Genomic DNA, 22922 nt, shown 5'->3' with positions numbered 1-22922 from the left:
TTTGACTCGTTCAATATACAGGTCCTCAATGGAAGGCAGGTTGGTAGTAATTGTTTTTTCTGCAGTTCTGCAAGGAATAGATTGTACATCTTTTAAATGTTATAGACAAATATAAAGGGAAAAATACTCTCCAGGGGGTGGGGGTGCAAAGTAATATTCTATCTGTATTTGTATTTTAAAAATTTAAAATAAATCTGGATTTTGAGGAGCAGCTTGGCCTCGGAGTTTTGATTGCATTGGGTCCATTGGAACCCTGACAAGAGCTGCTTTATCAGGAGGCAACTGGACTTTTTTTGGTTTTTCTTTGAAGATGTTTCGCTTCTCATCGAAGAAGCTTCTTCAGCTCTGACTGGATTGTGGGGGATGGAAGGATTCATAGTCCTTGCAGACAGCTTGCCATTTGCATTCTTTCGGAGAGTCTTTGAGGCCACCTGGAGGTTTATCTGTGTCCTCAGGGTCACGTGAGTAGTGGAAATAGGTGTGGAGCCTTCGTGGCCGCAGGATGGTTTCGGTCCTGTCTTCCTTCACTGTTCAAGACAGGCGCAGGCTGTTGGAGGTGAGTCTGTGTTGTCCGCACCTCAAATTGAAGCAAAATGCTTCCTTTTAATTTTTCTGGAAAGCCATTGATATCATGACTGGGTGACTGAGAATCCCCATAGACAATTGGTGCCAGACTTTCCGTTGCTGAGAACGGATGGAGCACCAATAGGATATACCAAGGGGCTGCAACTTTAAGCACCCAAAGAGCCATTTGGACCCGTCTGTCACAGAAAAGAAAACACCGGGAGCCACAAAACCTCAGTGGGCGTGGCCAATTTGACCACTCACTTTTACCAGTCACATGACCCCCCCCCCAGCCATGCCTACCCAGCTGGTCATTAGGGCAGAGAACCAGTTGTTAAAAAACAACGGGAACCACAAAACCCTTTTGACATCTCTCCCCCCCCTCCCTCTCTCCCCCCCCTCTGTATCTCTCTGTCTCTGCCCCGGACGCTTCTCCATCCCCTGCCGTCGCCCTTACCTTTTTAGACCAGGTGAGGAGTGACTGGTAGGGGAGGGCGAGGGGTGGGGCCAGCCAGTGGTGGGATCATCCAACAGGGAGCCACAGCAGAGGGCCCAAAGAGCCACATGCGGCTCCGGAGCCGCAGGTTGCAGACACCTGGGATATACCATGCTGAACAAGGAAAGTAAAATAAACTAAAATTACAGAAGAGAGAAGGGGTCAAGCTTCAGTCTTACAGCTTCTCTAAGTTGCAGAGGCAGGTTTTGAGGAGTTTTGCTGTGCACAACACACACACACACACACACACACACACACACACACCCCAAGAAGAAAAGCTATCGGAAACCAATGGGGGGGTGCACTCTGTCTTTTCCCATTTCCACGTCATTTCTAGCCCCCCCATCCACCCCCAAAAGGGCGCTTTCCTTTGGTTTAGTTGCTGGCAAAGGAAGCTTCGGGTTCAACTCCAGGGACAATGGATGCCTTCTTGGGGGACCTGGAATAAAAGGTTTTGGGGTGGAGCCTCAGGGAGAAAATCTATCGATGAGCTCGGTGGGAGTCAAATAATAGGACTTGATGGCACATAATGAAGCACGGAATCAATGAGAACATGTTCAAACGCCTTAGGGTACAACGAGCGTGTCCTTCCGCCTTATGTCGCTAGATGGCGCGCTGCAGAGAAGCAACCCTCGCGCCTAAAATGCAGTTAGGGTGCAACGGTGACAGAGCTATTCTAGTAACGTCAGAGAGGCAGGGCTGCAACGAGTTGAAACGATAGAGTATTGGATTCCTGGAGAGGATGTGAAGGAGATGAGACGAAGGGCAGAGGAACTTCCGCTTCCGGCTCAGCCACGGGAGGAGGATAGCGTCGGCGGAGCCTCTTGTTCTGTTTCGACAGGCGAAGCGGCTCCTGAGAGGTGAGTGGAGGGCACTTAAGGAAGCACAGAATCCATAAGAACATCTTCAAACGCCTTTGGGTAGAACGAGCATGTTCTTCCGCCTCATGTCGCTAGATGGCGCGCTACAGGGAAACAACACTTGGTACAGCGGCGGCTGAGCTGTTCTAGGGAAGGGGGAGAGGCTGAGATTGAAGGGGTTGAAACGATAGTGTAGTAGATTGCTAGAGAAGAGTAGGCGAAGGGTAGACGAACTTCCTCTTCCGGTTCAGCCATGGGAGGAGGATGTCGGCGGAGCCTCTTGTGCTGCTTGGCGGGTGGAAGCGGCTCCTGGGAGGTGAGTGGAGGGAAGGTCGGAGGAGAAGCCAGGAGAAAGTCGGGCCCTTTGCTTTCTTTCCTCCACGGGGTATGAAGCAGAGGAAGCAACGAGGGTGAATCCTGTTGGCTGCTGCTGCATATTCTTTCCTTTCCCAAATTTTATTCCTCTGTGGCTGCACGATTTAAAACTGCTGCCTGTGATTTTACCAATGGGAGATTTAAACATAATATAATATATATATGTATATATATATATATATATATATTATAATATATATATGTTTTCTGAGGTTTTCGCGGGTGTTTGTATGTAGGTCTTTGGTTATTCGGGTTTTCTCCCGCGTAAAATTGGAGGTGTCTTGGGGACGTTTCGACGAAGTCTCATTCATCATGACTCCACACTAGCCTGAAGATGACGAATGAGACTTCATCGAAATGTCGCCAAGACCTCCAATTTTATGCGGGAGAAAACCCGAATAACCAAAGACCTACATAGATAGATAGATAGATAGATAGATAGATAGATAGATAGATAGATATAGATAGATATATATATCATATTTCTTAAACACCAGCTTTCACGTTGATTTCTTCTGATTTTATTGGCATGTTGTTTTCCTGGCAAGCGAGGAGCTTCATGTGCCAAACGGAGGCTGTAGATCTTGAATAGAAATTAAGAGACACTAATTTCATCTATTAGTGTCCCCACTTTCTAAACTAAAATCAAGCAATTAGAGCGAAGGCACTTTGGGACATTTTGCAGAGATTTTATACATACATAGGTGTGTATTTCTGTGCTCATATGACTGCATACATGAGTGTATTTACCCAATCCAAAAATTTAAGTGTAATATACCATATTCTCAACCCCTCCAAGACCGAGTGGCTGTGGCTTCCGGCGCCCCGATATAGTCAGCAGGTGCCATCGCTGACTATTGGGGGTGAATCTTTGCCCCCCACGGAGAGGGCTCGCAATCTGGGTGTCCTCCTGGACGCGCGGCTGTCTTTAGAAGAGCATATGACGGCTGTGGCCAGGGGGGTCTTTTATCAGGTTCGCCTGATTCGCCAGTTGCAGCCCTTTCTGGATCGGGACGCCCTGCGCACGGTCACTCATGCCCTTGTTACTTCCCGGTTGGACTATTGTAATGCTCTCTACATGGGGCTCCCCTTGAAGAGCACTTGGAGGCTCCAACTGGTCCAGAATGCGGCCGCGCGGGTGGTTATGGGCGCAACCCGTTGTGCCCATGTGACACCCCTCCTGCGCGAGCTGCACTGGCTCCCAGTGGTCTTCCGGGTGCGATTCAAGGTGTTGGTTACCACCTTTAAAGCGCTCCATGGCATAGGACCCGGGTACCTCCGAGACCGTCTTCTGCCACCAATAGCCTCCCACCGACCAGTTCGCTCCCACAGAGAGGGTCTCCTCCGGGTGCCATTGGCCAAGTTATGTCGGCTGGCGACACCCAGGGGGAGGGCCTTCTCTGTGGGAGCCCCAGCCCTGTGGAACGAACTGCCCCCGGAAATTCGTAAGATCTCCGACCTCCGGGTGTTTCGCTGCGCACTGAAGACCCTGTTGTTCCGCCAGGCCGGACTATCAACATAATAGTTTTAAATTGGGGTATTTAAATTTTTGGGGGTTTTAAATCTGAGCCAATTTATTTAATTATTTTAAATTTTATATTGCTGTTTTGTCTGTGTTTTTAAATAGGCTGTACACCGCCCTGAGTCCTTCGGGAGAAGGGCGGTATAGAAATAAAATTATTATTATTATTATTATTATTATTATTATTATTATTATTATTATTATTATTATTATTATTATTATTATTATACACCTGCTTGAGAAGGGAGCTGGACTAGAAGACTTCCAAGGTCTCTTTCAACTATTCTGATTAATTGAAAAAGAGAATTTTATGATGATGTCGATATTTGAACTTGGCTCTTGTTAGGCTTCTGTATGCCAAATCATAATTAATATTAGAAGTTAAAATAGAATTTTAGTGTTTGCTTTTTCATGCTAATATATGGGATGGGGATTTTTTTTATGCTTTCACATGTGCTGCAGCCATTTTTAAACAATAATGAAACTAACCCATTTATATTAATCTTACAGAGAGTGAGGATGCCAAGAAGAGCACTCTGGACAACAGAGAATGAGAAGCAGCATTAAAGTGCAGAATAAGCCATTCAAAATATTTTTGAATTTCTCTGGAAAGTTTAAAAACTCTTCTTCCACAGCAGACGAGAGACAAAGGAAAGAATAACAAGAACAAAGTTTTGAGCTGGAAAAAAAAAGGACATGGAAATGAAAAAAACATTAAATGAGAAATCAAGGAGAATTATATTTAAATAAATAAAAAAGTGAGGAACAACTTGAAGTCAGTAAGAAGGAAAAGGTTCAATGTAGAGCCAAAATTGGCAGGCATTTGTCAAAGCCTTTGAGGAAGGAAAGAGTGGCTTGAACCAACCAACCAACAGGCAAGAGGTCAGAATTATTTTTCGCCATCTAAGGAATCCAAGCATATCAGTGTTGGAAAAACCTTGCAGACTGCGTAATGTGGGAAAAACACAGATTGCAGATCGCATCTGATTCTGGACAACAGGATCCATCCAGTGAAAAGCCATACGAATGTTTGGAGTGTGGCAAAAGATTTACTCGGAAAAGCTTCCTCATGATTCATGGAAGAACCCATACTGGAGAGAAGCTCTACCAGTGCTTCCAATGTGGCAAAAGATTTAGCATTCATTCAAATCTGGTGAGACACAAGAGGACTCACACCGGAGAAAAACCATATGAGTGCCTGGATTGTGGGAAAAGTTTCCGTTGGAGTTCCAACCTGGTGGTACACCACAGGATACACACAGGAGAGAAACCATATATATGTTCTGTTTGTGGGAAAAGTTTCATTCGGAATTCCCACCTGGTGATACACCAGAGAACTCACACGGGAGAAAAACCATTTCAGTGTCCAGATTGTGGGAAAAGTTTCCGTGACAATTCCCACCTGGTGGAACACCAGATAACACACACAGGAGAAAAACCATTTAAATGTCCTGTTTGTGGGAAACGTTTCATTCGGAATTCCCACCTGGTGATACACCAGAGAACTCACACAGAAGAAAAACCATATCAGTGCCTGGATTGTGGGAAATGTTTCAGTCAGAGTTCCTACCTAGTGAAACACAAGAGGACTCACACTGGAGAGAAACTTTTTGAATGTCCTGTTTGTGGGAAAAGTTTCAGTCAAAACTCCCGCCTGGTGGAACACCAGACAACACACACAGGAGAGAAACCATATAAATGTCCTGTTTGTGGGAAAGGTTTCAGTCTGAATTCCAACTTGCTGATACACCAGAGGACTCACACAGGAGAAAAACCATACGAGTGCCTGGATTGTGGGAAACGTTTCATTCAGAGTTCCTGCCTAGTGAAACACCAGAGGACTCACACCGGAGAAAAACCATATGAGTGCCTGGATTGCGGGAAAAGTTTCCGTTTGAATTCTCAGCTGGTGGAACACTACAGGACACATACAGGAGAGAAACCGCATAAATGTCCTGTTTGTGGGAAAAGCTTCATTCGGAATTCCCACCTGGTGATACACCAGAGGACTCACACAGGAGAAAAACCATTTCAATGTTCGGATTGTGGAAAAAGTTTCCGTGAAAATTCCCACCTGGTGGAACACCAGACAACACACACAGGAGAGAAACCATATAAATGCCCTGTTTGTGGGAAAAGTTTCATTCGAAATTCCCACCTGGTGATACACCAGAGAAATCACACAGGAGAAAAACCATTTCAATGTCCGGATTGTGGGAAAAGTTTCCGTTGGAATTCTAATCTGGTGGTACACCACAGGACACACACAGGAGAGAAACCATATAAATGTAGTGATTGTGGAAAAAGTTTCAACCAGAGTTCTAAGCTTGTGAGACACCAGAGAACTCACACAGGAGTAAAACCATTTCAATGTCCGGATTGTGGAAAAAGTTTCAGTCAGAATTCCAACCTGATGATACACCAGAGAACTCACACTAGAGAAAAACTGTTTCAGTGTCTGGATTGTGGGAAAAGTTTCCAGCAGAATTCTAAGCTTGTGACACATCAGAGGACTCACACTGGAGAAAAACCATATGAGTGCCCAGATTGCGGGAAAAGTTTTCAGCAGAATTCTAAGCTTGTGATACACCAGAGGACTCACACAGGAGAGAAACCATATAAGTGTACAGATTGTGGGAAAGGTTTCAATTGGAATTCCGAATTGGAAGTACACCAGAGGACTCACACAGGAGAAAAACCATTTGAGTGTCCAGATTGTGGGAAAGATTTCAGTATCAGATCTAGCCTTATAAATCATGTAAGGTTACACACAGGGGAGAAACCATTCAAGTGTCCAGATTGTGGGAAATGTTTCACACAAAATTCCTCTCTTATCGCACACAAGAAATTTCATATGAAGCAAAATTTGATATGTGTAGAGGAATCTTGAATTTCATTTCTATTCTCTTTTGAAGGCCAGTTTCGACATTAACTATCTAATTTCTTGCCTTATTCTTTTTAGTCAACCATGTCTTAGTATCAAACATGAGGGAGGAGATCTGAGCTTCCTTTCTCTGGAGTTGTGTGGTTGTTCCTTTTCACAGCCTTGAGCGGAATTGCCCTGCTAAGCCACAGAAAGGGCTCTTAGATCTCTATTAGGTATATTTGTCACCTTGAGTTATTTCTACATCTAATTAAGGTGGGATATACATATCTATATATATAAAAGCGATAGATATCTAGATATATTTAAAGGCGAAAACCAGGCACGCCGTAATCACGAAATCTCCAGAACTGTAAAGCCTACAAACTTGAAATTTGCCATGTATGTTCCTCTTGGCTTCTAGGTGGTCACTAAGAAAGGATTTTTCGAAATCACCATCAGAGTATTAGTGTTTCCTCTATTATTAACACACTCTGATGCTAAGGAGTTCTACTCCTCTTCCCCACCTCAAAAGAAATCTCTTCCAAATGCAAAACTCAAGCAGATTAGAGAAGTTTCACTTTCAGTTTTATTTTCACACAGCAAGCAGTGTTACTACAGAACAGTTGAGCTAAGCCATGCCCAGCCTCCTTCCTGTCTCCTTGCTCACACAGCAAATACTGTTTGAGGTTCCAAACCCCCCTCAACTCTTACACACTGACAGGATGCTAGCCAGATGAATACCGATGGATGGTGCGCGCTGGGACATTCTACTCATCCTCTCCCTCTGTTCCAATTGCCAGTTGCATTATTTTCACACACTCTGATGCTACAGAGTTACACATTCTACATTAAATTTCAGTTTATCAAGCCCGAGCACATATTTTCGTAGTGAAGCACAGGCATCCAGCTAGTGGAGAATATTTATTTGCTTGAGTCTAAAAGCGGAGCTAAAAGATTTTTAAGAGTGAGCCTAGTATATGTATGTATGTGTTGTTGTTATTTGCGAAGTTGTGTCTCTCCCATTGCAACCCCATGGACAACGTTCCTCCAGGCCTCCACTATCCCCTGGAGTCCATTTAAGCTCACACCTACTGTTTCAGTGACTCCATCCAGCCACCTCATTCTGTCATCCCCTTCTTTTGCCCTCAATCTTTCCCAGGCTCTTCTCCAGTGAGACCTTCCTTCTCATTAGGTGGCCAAAGTATTTGAGTTTCATCTTCAGGATCTGGCCTTCTAAAGAGCAGTCAGGGTTGATCTCTAGGACTGACTGGTTTGATCGCCTTGCAGTCCGAGGGACTCACAGGAGTCTTCTCCAGCACCATAGTTCAAAGGCCTCAATTCTTTGGCGCTCAGCCTTCCATATGGTCCAACTTTCACAGCCATACATTGCAACTGGGAAAACCATAGCCTTGACTATACTCACTTTTGTTGGCAGGGTGATGTCTCTGCTTTTTAGAATGCTGTCTAGATTTGCCATTGCTTTCCTCCCCAGGAGCATCCATCTTTTAATTTCTTGGCTGCAGTCCCCATCTGCAGTGATCTTGGTGCCTAGGAAAATAAAATCTGTCACTACCTCCATTTCTTCCCCATCTATTTGCCAGTAATTGAGAGGGCTGGATGCCATGATCTTAGTTTTCTTAATGTTGAATTTTAGGCCAACTTTTGCACTCCTCCTTCACCTGCATCAAGAGGCTCTTTAGTTCCTCTTCACTTTCTGCCATTAGAGTGGTATCATCTGCATATCTGAGGTTGATATTTTTCCCTGCAATCTTAATTCCAATTTTTGATTCATCTAGTCCCGCCTTTCTCATGATGTGCTCTGCATATAAGTTAAATATGCAGGACGACATACATCCTTGCTTGACTCCTTTCCCAATTTTGAACCTATCAGTGGTTCCGTATTCAGTTCTCACTGTTGCTTCTTGACCAGTATATAGGTTTCTCAAGAGACAAATAAGATGGTCTGGTACTCCCATCTCTTTAAGAATTTGTCACAATTTGTTGTGATCCACACAATCAAAGGCTTTAGCATAGTCAATGAAGCAGAAGTAGATGTTTTTCTGGAACTCCCTAGCTTTCTCCATGATCCAGCGTATATTGGCAATTTGATCTCTAGTTCCTCTGCCTCTTTGAAATCTGGCCTGTACTTCTGGTTGTTCTCAATCCACATATTGCTGGAGCCTAGGTTGTAGGATTTTAAGCATAACTTTACTAGCATGTGAAATGAGTGCAAGGGTGCGATAGTTTGAACATTCTTTGGCATTGCCTTTCTTTGGAATTGGAATGTAAACTGAGCTTTTCCAATCCTGTGGCCACTGTTGAGTTTTCCAAATTTGCTGGCAAATTGAGTGTAGCACTTTTACTGCATGGTCTTTTAAGATTTTGAATAGCTCAGCTGGAATACTGTCACCTCCACTAGCTTTGTTGTTGCTCAGATTTCCTAAGGCCCATTTGACTTCACATTCTAGGATGTCTGGCTCGAGGTCAGTGACCACCCCATTGTGGTTATCAGGGATGTTAAACTTGTTCTTGTATAGTTCTCTGCAATTTTGCCACCTCTCCTTAATCTCTTCTGCCTCTGGTAGGTCCTTGCCATTTTGGTCCTTTATCATGCCCATCTTTGCGTGAAACATTCACTTCATATCTCCAATTTTCTTGAAGAGATCTCTGGTCCTCCCTATTCTATTTCTTTGCACTGTTCATTTAAGAAGGCATTCTTATCTCTTCTAGCTATTCTCTGGAATTCTGCATTCAGTTAGGTGTATCTTTCTCTCTTGCCTTTTGCTTCCCTTCTTTCCTCAACTATTTGCAAAGCTTCCTCAGAAAGTCATTTGGCTTTCTTGTGTTTTTTTTTCCTTTGGGATGGTTTTAATTGCTACCTGTCAGGTTTCGATGCTATCTCAAAATAAATGAACTTCCAAACTGCCGATCTTTAAGGAAATTTTCTCTTTATTTGAGCACAGCAATCTGATCCTGACTCTTTTCACAGTCAGTACTGACCTTTGCCCCCCAATCCCTCCCTTTCCGATCCCCAATTCTCTGCTTCTCATTGGCTATCTTCCAAGTCACTTTCCTGATTCCTTCTTTGTCAGGTCACAGGAATGACTCTCCCCTCCCCATCTCCGAGGAGACCGAATCTTCAAAGGGATTTAGCAGGCAAAAGTTCAGGCTTCTCCTCCCTTTTCTATGTCAGTTCTGAGACGCTGACACTACCTCTTGTACAATGTTGCAAACCTCTGTCCATAGTTCTTTAGGCACTCTGTCTATCAGATCTAATTCCTTAAATCTATTTGTCACCTCTACTGTATATTCCTCAGGGATATGATTTAGTTCATACCTGAGTGGCCTAGTGCTTTTCCCTACTTTCTTCAATTTAAGCCTAAATTTTGCAACGAGAAGCTCATGATCTGAGCCACAGTCAGCTCCTGGTCTTGTTTTTACTGACTGTATAGAGCTTCTCCATCTTTGGTTGCAGAGCACATGTGAATCCAGTTTTTTCCTTCTCATCTTTTGTGTCTCCGTTTTGTTGAAACTGCATTATCTGTTTAGTAACTGCAATACATGTGTTGTTGTTTCTTTTCAAACTACCTGCAAGTTATCTACCCACCCCCACTCTATCTCTCCATTTCTTATTCCACTACAATGCCTTTCCTCACCCTGAAAAGGGGGGAGGGGACCCTGTTCTCATGTCTTTCAGCCCTGCACAGATGATTCTATAACCTGTTGAAGCAGAGCACATGGATCCAGATGTTTCCTCCAGAGGAGACCTCCCATCCATTTGAGCCAGGGATTGGGTTGGGATGCAGCCCTCCACTAGAAAGTCATCACAGCAACCAGAGTGGAGCAGGCCTTCCCAGGCCTGATTGACCAGTCTTACCACCAAGCATGCCACCCAGCAGACATGAAAGAGCCTTGATAGTACAATGGTCTAAAGCACCCTGTTATTAAGACCAGCTGCCTGCAATTACTGCAGGTTCGAATCTCGCCAGGCTCAAGGTTGACTCAGCCTTCCATCCTTTCTAAGGTAGGTAAATTGAGGACCCAGTTGTGGGGGCAATAAGATGACTTTGTATAAATATACAAAAGGATGAAGACTATTTCTTAGCACATTGTAAGCTGCCCTGAGTCTCCGAGAAGGGCGGCATATAAATCAAATTAAAAAAAAAAAAGAAAAGAAAGAAAGCACCCCGAGATGGACCAGTAAAGACCAAAAGACTCTTTTCTATCCCCAGAAGACAGCTGGAAAGATTATGGGGAAGGGTGGAAATTCATTGTAAGGTTTGCTTTCTTATCTCATTTGTATTGTAATCAGTTTAAATGTACATTTTAATGTAAGGATTGTATTTGAGAGTGATTGGCACAGCAAGTTCTGAACGCCTTAGATTTCTGTCTGGTGGGAGGGAAATTTGTCCAAAATGTCTGTATAGCCTGTATTTTAGAAGTAGCCGCATATACACAGAGACACACCATTCAGAATTAGACTGAAGCTATCCCTTTCACTTACCTTCACACAAAGCTGCTCCTAGGTTGATTTTTGCTCTGTGGCACTAAAGCCCAAGCAATCACTCCCTGCTGTTTCCATGGAGGAGGGACAAGTCCCCTCAGGCAATTCCCTCACTTGAAGAGATAGAAGAAAAGAGAGCTCCAAAACCAAAGCTCAAAAGCCCTGACTGTGACTCACAAATGATGCTGCCCAGTAAAGCAGGATACGTTGCACTGGTGGTCTCATGAGTAGGAGTCCCAGGGCTCATTGTGTGTAATTCTAAAAATACTAAATAGCCTGGATTGCACACTGGTTAACCTCAATTTGGACTCGCCAATCCTGGATGCACTAAAGTTAAGGCAGGTTTAGTAACCATCCCTTGGAAATGGGCAGCCTGTAATTTAAAGGAAAACCATGGCTGTGAAGAATTTTGGGACATGTGCTTCCTTGAAACCTATCCGGAAGCTCAACAGAAAGTGATATTTGACATCTGAAATTAATTGGCATAGAAAATTGGATAATGTACCTTTCTTACCAGAACTTTTCTCCTGGCTGCTAGACCTTCATGGTTGAAAGCTTTTGGGAGCCACTGAAGGAATCCTTTTCTGTTGCTTCTATCAATGCCTTCTCCTTTGCATTAGAACAATTAAAAGCACCCATCAAGTCTCCCTGATCTGATCAATTTTTAATCTTTTGCCAAAAACCTGTGTCCCACCCACATATTTTGGCAAAGGGGTGGATTGTAGGAAGTTAGCACCCATCCCTCTTCTAGAAAAATGAAATATACTAGGAAATATTAAAAAGGCAGAATATTATACCTTCCTGGATGAGAAAAGGAAAAACATGCTCTTGGAAAGCGGCCCCTACGTTTGTTAATAGCCCTAGAAAGACAAAAGACATCTACAACACAAAAGATCTTCAGCTCCTGGGTGATGGGATTAAGACATGGACATAATAGGATTAGCCCTCTACCCATCTCACCACATGGCACTTGGGAAGATTACATCACCGAGCGAGGCTCAACCAAGCCTGGGACATAGACAGTCTACAAAGTTAACTTAAGACCCCTGCCCCCAGGATCTGACAGCCAATGGGATACATTTCTTGTGCAGGAACAGGAAACTTTAAGGCAGGGCCCAAGAGAGTATAAATCTATCTCCACTCCATGTGCCTTTTTCTCCAAGACCTCAAACCATGTGATCCTAGTCATCAATAAACCTTTCCAAGCAACTACCATGAATCCAGTGTCTTTTTCCCCACTTGGAACTGAACCCAGAAGGATATTAATTCCAAAACTACCTGTACATAATTGAGTATCATTGTAAGGCTTCTCCTAGCAGTTTCATCAGTGGTGGGTTGCTACCAGTTTGCCCCAGATTGGGCGAACTGATAGTGGCAGTGGGAGGCTGCCCACTCACCCAGAGGTCTCTGTACATTGCACGTGCGCACCCACGAGCAAACCGGTAGCTACTGAAATTGAATCCTACTACTGGGTTTCAGGTAGATGTTAACAAGCAAACAGCAAAAGGCTTGAGCCCTGAGGCACCGTAAATTGCAGGGGTGAAGATTTGGCCCTTCTACCCACACAGACTGGAACCAGGCATAGAGATAGAAGTAGAATGGCCGTAATAAAGCTCCTCCCATTTCCTGTCTCCAAAACCTCTCCAGGAGGATATGGTCATTGTTATTGAAACCTGATGGGAGGTCTGGGAGAGATATAATGTCTGTATCCCTTCTATCTCAAACCCTCCAACAGTCCATGAGAATTGTAACCAATTCCATTTTGGTGATGTGCCCTGGCCTGAACTCAGACTGAGAAGGGCCCAGTGTATTTTCTCCTGCGCAGCCTTTTCTCCAGGTGGCAAAGTCAGAGCTGGAAGCAGAGGGTGAGTTGAAGACCCAGGCTGCCAACCTTTCATTGCCCTCTTCAGCTGCATTTAGAAGAGATCTTAATCTGCAGCAATGCTTTGAACTGCCCTGCCAGTAAAATCTCATGATTTTCTTATGCATAAGAAATTACTGTTGAAGGCATAAAGCCAGCCAGGATGCTAACTCTTCGGAAGGGAGGGGAATGGCTCTTTCAGCCCTCTCTTGAGCTTGGAAAAGGAATATAGGTGGTTCTCAGGTTGCAACACCAATCGGCTTCGGAATATCCATTGCTAAGCAAGGATGGGGCACCAATAAGAAATAGCGGGCTTCATAACTAAATTGGGAAGTAAGAGAAAATAAAATCTCAGAAGAGACAAGTTTTCAAGAGTTATCCTGCACACTCCCCACCAACACCCCCTCCAGAGGAAAAAGTGGCTGGAACCAAGGGAGGTGCACTTTCTCTTTTCCCATTTTGCATGACCCAAAAGGACGCTTTGCTTTGCTTTAGTTGCCGCTTCTTGCAAAAGAAGCTTCGGGTTCAGCTCCAGGGACAATGGATGCCCTCTTGGGGGACCTGGAAGAAAAGGTTTGGGATTGGAGCCTCAGGGAAATGAGCTCGGTGGGAGTCAAATAGGACTTGATGGCATTTAAAGAAGCACGGAATCAATGAGAACATCTTCAAGCGCATTAAGTAGAACTAGCATGTTTTTCCGCCTGGTGTTGCTAGATGGCGCGGTACAGAGAAAACACTTGGTACCACGGTCACTGATTTCTTCTAGGGAAGGGGGAGAGGCCGAAATTGAATGGGTAGAAACATTAGAGTACTAGATTGCTAGAGCGGATGTAGAGAGAGACGAGGAGGCGAAGGGCAGAGGAACTTCCGGCTGACCCACAGGAGCAAGTTGGTGTCGGCGGAGCCTCTTGTGCTGCTTGGAGGGTGGAAGCGGCTCCTGGGAGGTGAGTGGAGGGAAGGTCGGAGGAGAAGCCAGGAGCAACTCGGGCCCTTTGGGTTCCTCCACGGGGTATGAAGCAGAGGAAGCAACGAGGGTGAATCCTGTTGGCTGCTGCTGCATATTCTTTCCTTTCCCAAATTTGATTCCTCTGTGGCTGCACGATTTAAAACTGCTGCCTGTGATTTTACCAATGGGAGATTTAAAAATAATATTATAAATAATATATGGGCCTGGTGGCTCAGCAGACTGATAGCATTGTGATTAACACCAGCTGTCTGCAATTACTGTAAGTTCGAATCTCACCAGGCTCAAGGTTGACTCAGCCTTCCATCCTTTCTAAAGTAGGTAAATTGAGGACCCAGTTTGTGGGGGCAATAAGCTGACTTTGTATAAATATACAAAAGGATGAAGGCTATTGCTTAACGCATTGTAAGCCGCCCTGAGTCTCCGGAGAAGGGCGGCATATAAATCAAAAATATATATATATATATATATATATATATATATATTTTCCTCCCACCTAGCAGGAAGAGCTTGCTGGCTGCTAGAAAAGAAAAAAGCCCAGAATCTAGTGGATGTGATTCTACTGAGCTGGGGCTGCAGAAAAACCTTGGTTACGTAGGGAAAACCTGGCTAGAGGAAAAACATATATATCATATTTCTTAAACACCAGCTTTCACGTTGATTTCTTCTGATTTTATTGGCATGTGGTTTTCCTGGCAAGCGAGGAGCTTCATGTGCCAAACGGAGGCTGTAGATCTTGAATAGAAATTAGGAGACACTAATTTCATCTATTAGTGTCCCCTCCCCTTTCTAAACTAAGATCAAACAATTAGAGTGAAGGCACTTTGGGACATTTTCCAGAGATTTTATACATACATAGGTGTGTATTTCTGTGCTCATATGCCTGCATACATGAGTGTATTTACCCAATCCCAAAATTTAAGTGTAATATACCATACACCTGCTTGAGAAGGGAGCTGGACTAGAAGACTTCTAAGGTCCCTTTAAACACTATTTTGATTGACTGATTGATTGAAAAGTAGAATTTTATAATGGTGTCGATATTTGAACTTGGATCCTGTCCGGCTTCTGTATGCCAAATCATAATTAATATTAGAGGTTAAAATAGAATTTTAGTTTTTTCATGCTGATATATGAGATGGGAATTATTATTATTTTTTGCTGCTTTCACATGTCCTGCAGCAGGGTGGATTTGTAATTTTGTAATTTAAATTGTGATTTAAATCAGTTTGATTTAAATCACGATTTAAATCACGATTTAAATCACTAGTCAATAAGGCTTGATTTGAATCATAGTTTTCTACATAAAGACTAATTCTTGCTCGTATAACTTTAATATGCAAGTAGATGAAGATTTTTAGAATAACAACTTTCATATTAGTTTTTTTATCCCCAGTATAATAGGTTAATCATTCATATTTGGACAACTTTTCTGTTGTACTTAGGAAGGAGAAAAATAATCATTACCTTAATAATAACAATTTAAATAGATTTATTCAACTGAAACAATAACATTACAGCATATGTTATTTGCTTAAACAAACATCCATGTTTGTTAACTAATTTGGCTAAACAAAATATATACATTTTAAGAAACTTAGACTGTCAGCCCAGCCTACACATGAAAAGCTTAAATACTGTCCTCTGTAGCTCACTCGTCATCTTCATCTTCTTCTTTGTTCATAATCTGGAAAATAAAAACAAGCTTTCCTGCTTTGTCGGGTCCCAAATGATTTCTCAATTTAGAATGAATGAGTCCAAAGGAAGAGAACATTCTTTCAACGCCTGCAGAAGAAGCTACTGCTGTTAAAAATGAAATCATTACTTGAACAGTCTCTAAATCCAAGTGCTTAAGTGACTTCTACCAGTTCACTGGTGTGACTTTCTTTAAAATATCTTCAGCAAACATATATTTCTTGAATGGTTCCCCCTTAGCTTTGAAGTTTATTATAGTTGGCATTACAGATGGATGATTGCTGGATACCCATGTCATAGGTAACTCCTCTTCCTCAGCACTTAAGTTTTGACCCTGATACTGGATATTGACAATATTTGCCAAAAAATGAGCTGGAAACAGTACTTGTCCCATTCGTTTTTTTAATGCTTGTAATTTAATTCTGTCCATGTGTTTTTAAGTGTTCACTCAGTTCCTTCCAAATTTCAACAGCATCAGCAATAAAACAGCTATTTTTCTGTATTTTGTTTAAAGCTTCAGAGATGGGTTTCAGGATGCTCAGCATATGTTCAACATTTCTCTTAAGACCAATGTTGAGGATTTTGGCCGTGACATCTATTTTATCTCGATTTTCTTCACAAACTGTCATCAGAATAGGCCAGTTCTTGATATACTGCTCAAAACAGTCCACCATAGAGTTCCATCTAACATCTTGTGGGAGCGTTAGCTTGGTTCCACCCATCCTTTTCAGAGCTGCTGCAGCAAAATGATTGTTACGGAAGTATTTAGCAATTTCAACAACATTAGTCTTTATTTCTGGAACACTTAAGTCTTTGGCTAAGAGGTGCAGCAAATGAGCACAGCAACCATATATTATTAGCTTTGTATTCCCTTCCTGCTCTTCTAAATTTCTTCTCATCTTGGATACATTTGCAGCATTGTCTGTGACCAAACTGCGTACTAGACATTTGAATTTTTGTTCACATGTTATTATAGCTTTTACTGCCACTTCTTGTAGGTATTCTGCTGTGTGTGCATTTCCTGACATATCAATTGTTTGTGCAAGGAAGACTTTCCCTTCTTCTGCTGTTATACAAGCACATACAATAGGATCATTGTGGACATTACTCCACCCGTCAATACTTAGGTTAACAATTCTACCCTCCAGAGCTGTTGCACATTGCTCCATTTCTCTGACATATACTTTATCCAGCAGTTTCCCTGCAACATCTGCTCTGCTGGGTGGACTGTATCCTAGTCTCAATGACTGAACCATATTAATGAAATGTGGGTTCTCAGTCAAATGGAAAGAAGAGTTCGTTGCATAAACAAACTGGGCAATTTTTTCATCAATTAACTCTTATTCTAATCTGCTAGTTTTTATCACAAACTTATCTATGGTGGTTCCAGGAAGGAAGGGTTTTTTCTTTCTTTTAGGTGATAGTGATATGTGGCTGTGGGTGTCTGATGATGATGATGCTAATGAAGCACTATTTTATTTTTTTTTTATTTTTTTATTATTGAATTTCTATACCGCCCTACTCCCGAAGGACTCAGGGCGGTGCACAGCCATGAAATAAAACACATAAATATACAAAATTTAAAATCGAATAAAATGGATTAAATAAATTTGGCTGAATTAATACCCATAATTTAAAAATACCCATATTTTAAAATCCATTAAAATTTAGAATTTACACTTAAAAGGGAGAAGATTTAGGCGAGGCCAGCTTGATGAAATAAAAGCGTCTTCAACTCGCGGCGGAAGGTGCGCAGATCCGGAATCCTCCGTATCTCTGGGGGGAGCTCATTCCAGATTGTCGGTGCCCCCACAGAGAAGGCTCTCCCCCTAGGGGCCGACAGCCGACATTGTTTGGCCGACGGCACCTGGAGGAGCCCCTCTCTGTGGGAGTGTACTGGTCGGTGGGAGGCTGATGATGGTAGTAGGCGGTCCCGTAAGTAACCAGGACTATCCTGGATGGATAACTCTGAAACTGTAGAACAGGAGGATGGTGATCTTGAAGGTGGATAGTTTCCAGAATCCATGAATTCCCCTAAACAAGAAAGTCAATGCTGTTATTTTATTGTTTATACAACTTCTGTTTATTGCACACAGCACTGCCCCAAAAGGAATATTTGCTTTTCTTCATAACTGTACCAAATGACAGTAACATGCAGTAATAACAAGAAATATAATTTTGCTCAAACATGACAGTTCAAGGCAGTCTTTAGAAATATGATTCAATAAAAATGTTTACCAACCTGAAGATCCTGCCTGTTCAAATGTGTTTCTTTGGTCATCTTCATCACAGCACTTCTCATGATGTTGCCTCATTCGGGCCACCAGGCCTTGCATTTCTTTGTTGAAGTGTTTGCAGTTTGCATGCATGCCTGCCTTACCGATAGGTAAAGGAACTTCATTAAAATATTGCCAAACTGGGTCTCTTTTACGGCCTGCTGCCATTATAGGTTTTTTCCTCCAAGGAAAGAATGTGATAAACCTCAGGTCATACAAACAAAAAGATCCAAAGACTTGTCTGTCTGTGGCTGTGCAGTATTGTGCTCAGAAAGTTTCACTTTCGTTTTGTACTGCTTGTCTGCTTGCCCCTTCCTCCTCACACTTAGTTTCACTTTCTTCTTGTGCAGATCTATTCCACTCCAAACAATCAGAAAAATATTGTTTCTATTCTATTCACTGAACTTCTTGAAACTTAGCACTGAAGGGGTTGATTCTGTATTCATAGATTTGTAGAACAATAGGATTAAGGTCTTTTTCTCAACTCTGTTCATATTATAACATTTTTGCTGTGAAGAAGAGACATGTGATCTCTGCTGAGTCAAATTCAGTTTTGAGAACTGCAAAAGTAAACCAAGCATCTGTGATAATATCTTGTAGGCAGAGAAACTGCCCAATAATCTTACAAAAACCTCTGGAAGAGCATGACATTGTGAATGGATTAATGGAATTTATTTACCAAAAAAATTAAACATATACAGCCTTATTCTACATAATTAAAAAACTAATCTTTATTTCATGATGGAATAACCTTTGAATGGTAATATATTTTCCTCAAAAAGCATTTTATTTAAAAAAATCCGATTTAAATCAAAAAATCTGATTTTTTTGATTTTTTTAAAAATCATTGATTTTTATCCACCCTGTCCTGCAGCCATTTTTAAACAATAATGAAACTAACCCATTTATATTAATCTTACAGAGAGTGAGAATGCCAAGAGCACTCTGGACAACAGAGAATGAGAAGCAGCATTAAAGTGCAGAAAAAGCCATCATTCAAAATATTTTCCAATTCCCCTGGAAATCTTCCTCAGCAGATGAGAGACGAGGAAAAGAATAACAAGAACGAAGTTTTGAGCTCGAAAAAATAGAGCACATGGAACTGAAAAAAAAACATTAAATGAAACATCAAGGAGGATAACATTTAAATAAAGAAAAAGTGAGGAACAACGTGAACTCAGTAGAAAGAAAAAGGTTCCATGTATAGCCAAAATTGGCAGCCATTAATGAAAGCCTTTAAGGAAGGAAAGAGTGGCTTGAACCAAACAACCAGCAGGCAAGAGGTCAGAAATATTTTTCTCCACCTCAAGAATCCAAGCATATCAGTATTGGAAAAACCCCGCAGACTGCGTAATGTGGGAAAAACAGAGATTGCAGATCACATCTGATTCTGCACAACAGGATCCACCCAGTGAAAAGCCATACAAATGTTTGGAATGCGGCAAAAGCTTTTCTCGGAAAAGCTTCCTCGTGATTCATGGAAGAACCCATACTGGAGAGAAGCTCTACCAGTGCTCCCAATGTGGCAAAAGATTTAGCATTCATTCCAATCTGGTGAGACACCAGAGAACTCACACTGGAGAGAAACTCTTTGAATGTCCTGTTTGTGGGAAAAGTTTCAGTCAAAATTCCCACCTGCTGGAACACCAAACAACACACACAGGAGAGAAACCATATAAATGTCCTGTTTGTGGGAAAAGTTTCAGTCTAAATTCCAACCTGGTTATACACCAGAGAACTCACACAGGAGAAAAACCATATCAGTGCCTGGATTGTGGAAAACGTTTCAGTCAGAGTTCCTACCTAGTGAAACACCAGAGGACTCACACAGGAGAAAAACCGTATGAGTGCCTGGATTGTGGGAAAAGTTTCAGGCAGAATTCCCAGCTGGTGGAACACCACAGGACACACACAGGAGAGAAACCGTATAAATGTAGTGAGTGTGGAAAAAGTTTCAGTCTGAATTCCTGCCTGGTGATACACCAGAGAACTCACACAGGAGTAAAACCATTTCAATGTCCGGATTGTGGGAAAAGTTTCAGTCAGAATTCCAACCTGATGATACACCACAGAACTCACACTGGAGAAAAACCATATCAGTGTCTGGATTGCGGGAAAAGTTTCAGTCAGAATTCCCACCTGGTGAAACACCAGAGGACTCACACTGGAGAAAAACCGTATGAGTGCCTGGATTGTGGGAAAAGTTTCAGTTGGAATGCCAACCTAGTGGAACACCACAGGACACACACGGGAGAGAAACCATATAAATGTAGTGATTGTGGGAAAAGTTTCAGTCAGAATTCCTGCCTGGTGATACACAAGAGGATTCACACAGGAGAAAAACCATATGAGTGTTCAGAATGTGGGAAAGGTTTCAGTTGCAAGTCTGAACTAGGGAAGCACCAGAAGACTCACACGGGAGAGAAACCATATGAGTGTCTGTATTGTGGGAAAACTTTCAGTAAGAATTCCAATTTGGTGATCCACCAGAGGACTCACACAGGAGAAAAACCACATCAGTGTTCAGATTGTGGAAAAGGTTTCAGGCAGAATTCCCATCTAGTGGAACACCAGAGGACTCACACAGGAGAGAAACCCTATGAATGTCCGGATTGTGGGAAAGATTTCAGTACTAGGTCTAGCCTTATAAATCATGTAAGGTTACACATAGGGGAGTAATCATTCAAACTGCTAGATTGCAGACAGGTTGCACACAAAGTTCACACTCATAACTTTTTAAGGCAAGCTGTTCCATTGGTTGATTGTTCTGACTCTTAAAATTTCTCCTTATTTGTAGTTTGAATCTCTCTTTGATCAATGCCATTGTTTCGTCTCTGGCCTTCCGGTGCTTTGCAAAATAGTTTGCCCCCCTTCCACTTTGTGACAGCCTCTCAAATATTGGAAGACTGCTATAATGTGACATCTGGTTCTTGTCTTCACTAGACTAGCCGTGCTCACTTCATGTAACTGTTTTTCATATGTTTTAGCCTGCAAGCTTCTAATTTGATTTCGGCTTTCTTTTTCTTTCTTTTCTCTAATCTCACTTGAGCTTCTTTGGCCCATTGCAGTAGGTCCTTTTCATGGAGTCAAGGGGAACTACCATTGCTGGGCCAGAGAAAGTGAGTTTGGAGCTCTAATTGGTATGTTTGTTGCCTTGAGTTATTTCTACGTATAATACAGGGGGATATAAACATGTATGTGTGTATGCATATACCACAATAGTTTAGTGTCTCTTGCCTGAATAGGGGGTTGGACTAAAAGACCTCCAAGGTCCCTTCCAATTTTTATTCTGTTCTGTATTTTTACTTTGCATGAAAATGTATATGGCTGCCCAACTAATGGTGACTCTGCACGGTTTACAGTAATAAAACCTTAATACAAAAACCAATAAATGCCATATATTGCAAAATTGCAAAGTCCCCACAGTTAACATGTACTTGCCCTGCAAGTACAGGGCATGTCTATCAAGGTTGATGGCAATTTGATGGTCTGGGAATTCCAAAAAGATGATTCTTGCTTTTATTCAAATTGGAAATTAATCAGGCTTCCTGGCCTTACTAATTATGTTGCTGCCTGATGCCATTCTTGCTCAAAACTTGTAATCTTTCTCTTTGCAAAGATGTCCCAAAAGTACTTTTCAAGAGTGAAACTGGAGAAGTTAACCACAGGAATAGCGGTGTTAAGGATATTGTTGTTGTGTTACCAACCAGCAGAGTGTAGAGCACAGAGAAACGTTGCTGAGAGCAATGAATAAGAGATGTGCAAACTGGTTTATCAAAAGTTTACTTTATAGTGAAAAAACAATCTTGTAGTCTTTTAAATCAATCCAAGTCTTTGCCAGTTAAATCAGTCCAGTGATACAAAAACTCTTCTTACCACACAAACAGTAGTTGGTTAGAATAACAAGTTCACTCTGGTTCACAAACCACGATGGTAGCAGATCCATCCAACGATGATAGCACAATGGTAGCAACTCCACACACTATGGTAGCATATCATCAACTGAATAGTTACAGTACCTTTGTTAAAAACGTTTACAACTAGTGATTATCTAATTTCAGCATGACTCAGCATTACAATGAATCAGCAGTAAAACTTTAAAGTCACACAATACATATTCATATTAAAGTCACAGAACACATATATTGCCTGGACAACTTCTTAGGCTCAAACCATATCCTAACAAGCAGCATATAAATTTGATAATTAAAAGAAATGGATAGAACATCAGTGCCTCAAGCATCTTGCACATGGGCAGCTTAAGCGGGGCCATATTAGGATTCATCTCTTTTTCCTCTGATTTATTTAAAATATTTATATAGCCATCCATGTTATAACAAATTGTGGCCTGCTTCACATCAGTAATTAACTTAAAAACTGTATTAAAACCAAATGCATTTAAACCATTAACCAGGTACAAAATCAAGCTTCTGATCTGCAGCTGATTTTTCTTATCCCAATGCTCTGAGGAAAAGCTAGTTCTTTGCTTTACGGAAGACTAGGAGGATATAGGCCTGCCAAACTTCAGGGGGAAGATTGTCTTGTGGGCCAAGGTCTGCAATGGACAAGACTCTCTTCCTAGCTCCTTATCAGATGGCAGTATTTAAGGTAAGTGGCTAGGAGCTTGCCCACCTTATCTGACCTGGAAGAACAGATAGATGCAAAACTAAAGCTGCGAGAATAATGACAAGTGGTCTGTTGGCTCAGTGCTTAGGCTGTGGTATTGCTGGCTGACTCTGCCTGCAGCTTGGAAGTCAATCCTGACGGAACTCAAGGAAGACTCCTTCCAAGATCAGTAAAATGAGGTCCAAGATGGTTGGAAAATATGGTGACACTGTAAACTGCTTTAGTGCTATAAAACACTGTGGAATGGTATATAATTCGAAGTGCTGTTGCTATTTCTATAATAAACAAATACCGTTAAATGTGATGGCCAGCA

The 22922-nt window shown here is 42.1% G+C and overlaps 1 protein-coding gene across 2 annotated transcripts; it reads left to right on the top strand.

Moving 5' to 3' along the window:
- The first annotated feature begins 1853 nt into the window (after window positions 1-1853).
- Window positions 1854-20816, top strand: LOC139312034 (zinc finger protein 268-like). Of its 2 annotated transcripts, XM_070936557.1 has the most exons (3): window positions 1854-1920; window positions 4328-6660; window positions 19464-20816. In XM_070936557.1, the coding sequence occupies exons 2-3, from the start codon at window positions 4770-4772 to the stop codon at window positions 20660-20662; spliced, it is 3090 nt and encodes a 1029-aa protein (XP_070792658.1). In that variant the 5' UTR covers window positions 1854-1920; window positions 4328-4769; the 3' UTR covers window positions 20663-20816. The 2 variants fall into 2 exon arrangements, with proteins under 2 accessions (XP_070792658.1, XP_070792656.1); XM_070936555.1 differs by lacking the exons at window positions 1854-1920; window positions 19464-20816 and adding an exon at window positions 2150-2236 and having other exon boundaries at window positions 4328-6707.
- The last annotated feature ends 2106 nt before the right edge of the window (window positions 20817-22922 follow it).

The sequence above is a fragment of the Pituophis catenifer genome, unplaced genomic scaffold, assembly GCF_029215685.1.
Source record: "Pituophis catenifer annectens isolate HBS135680 unplaced genomic scaffold, rPitCat1.0.hap2 SCAF_2, whole genome shotgun sequence".
Taxonomy (NCBI): Eukaryota; Metazoa; Chordata; class Lepidosauria; order Squamata; family Colubridae; genus Pituophis; species Pituophis catenifer.
Note: the sequence above shows the minus strand (reverse complement) of the source record. Positions and strands in the feature narration are given on the sequence as shown.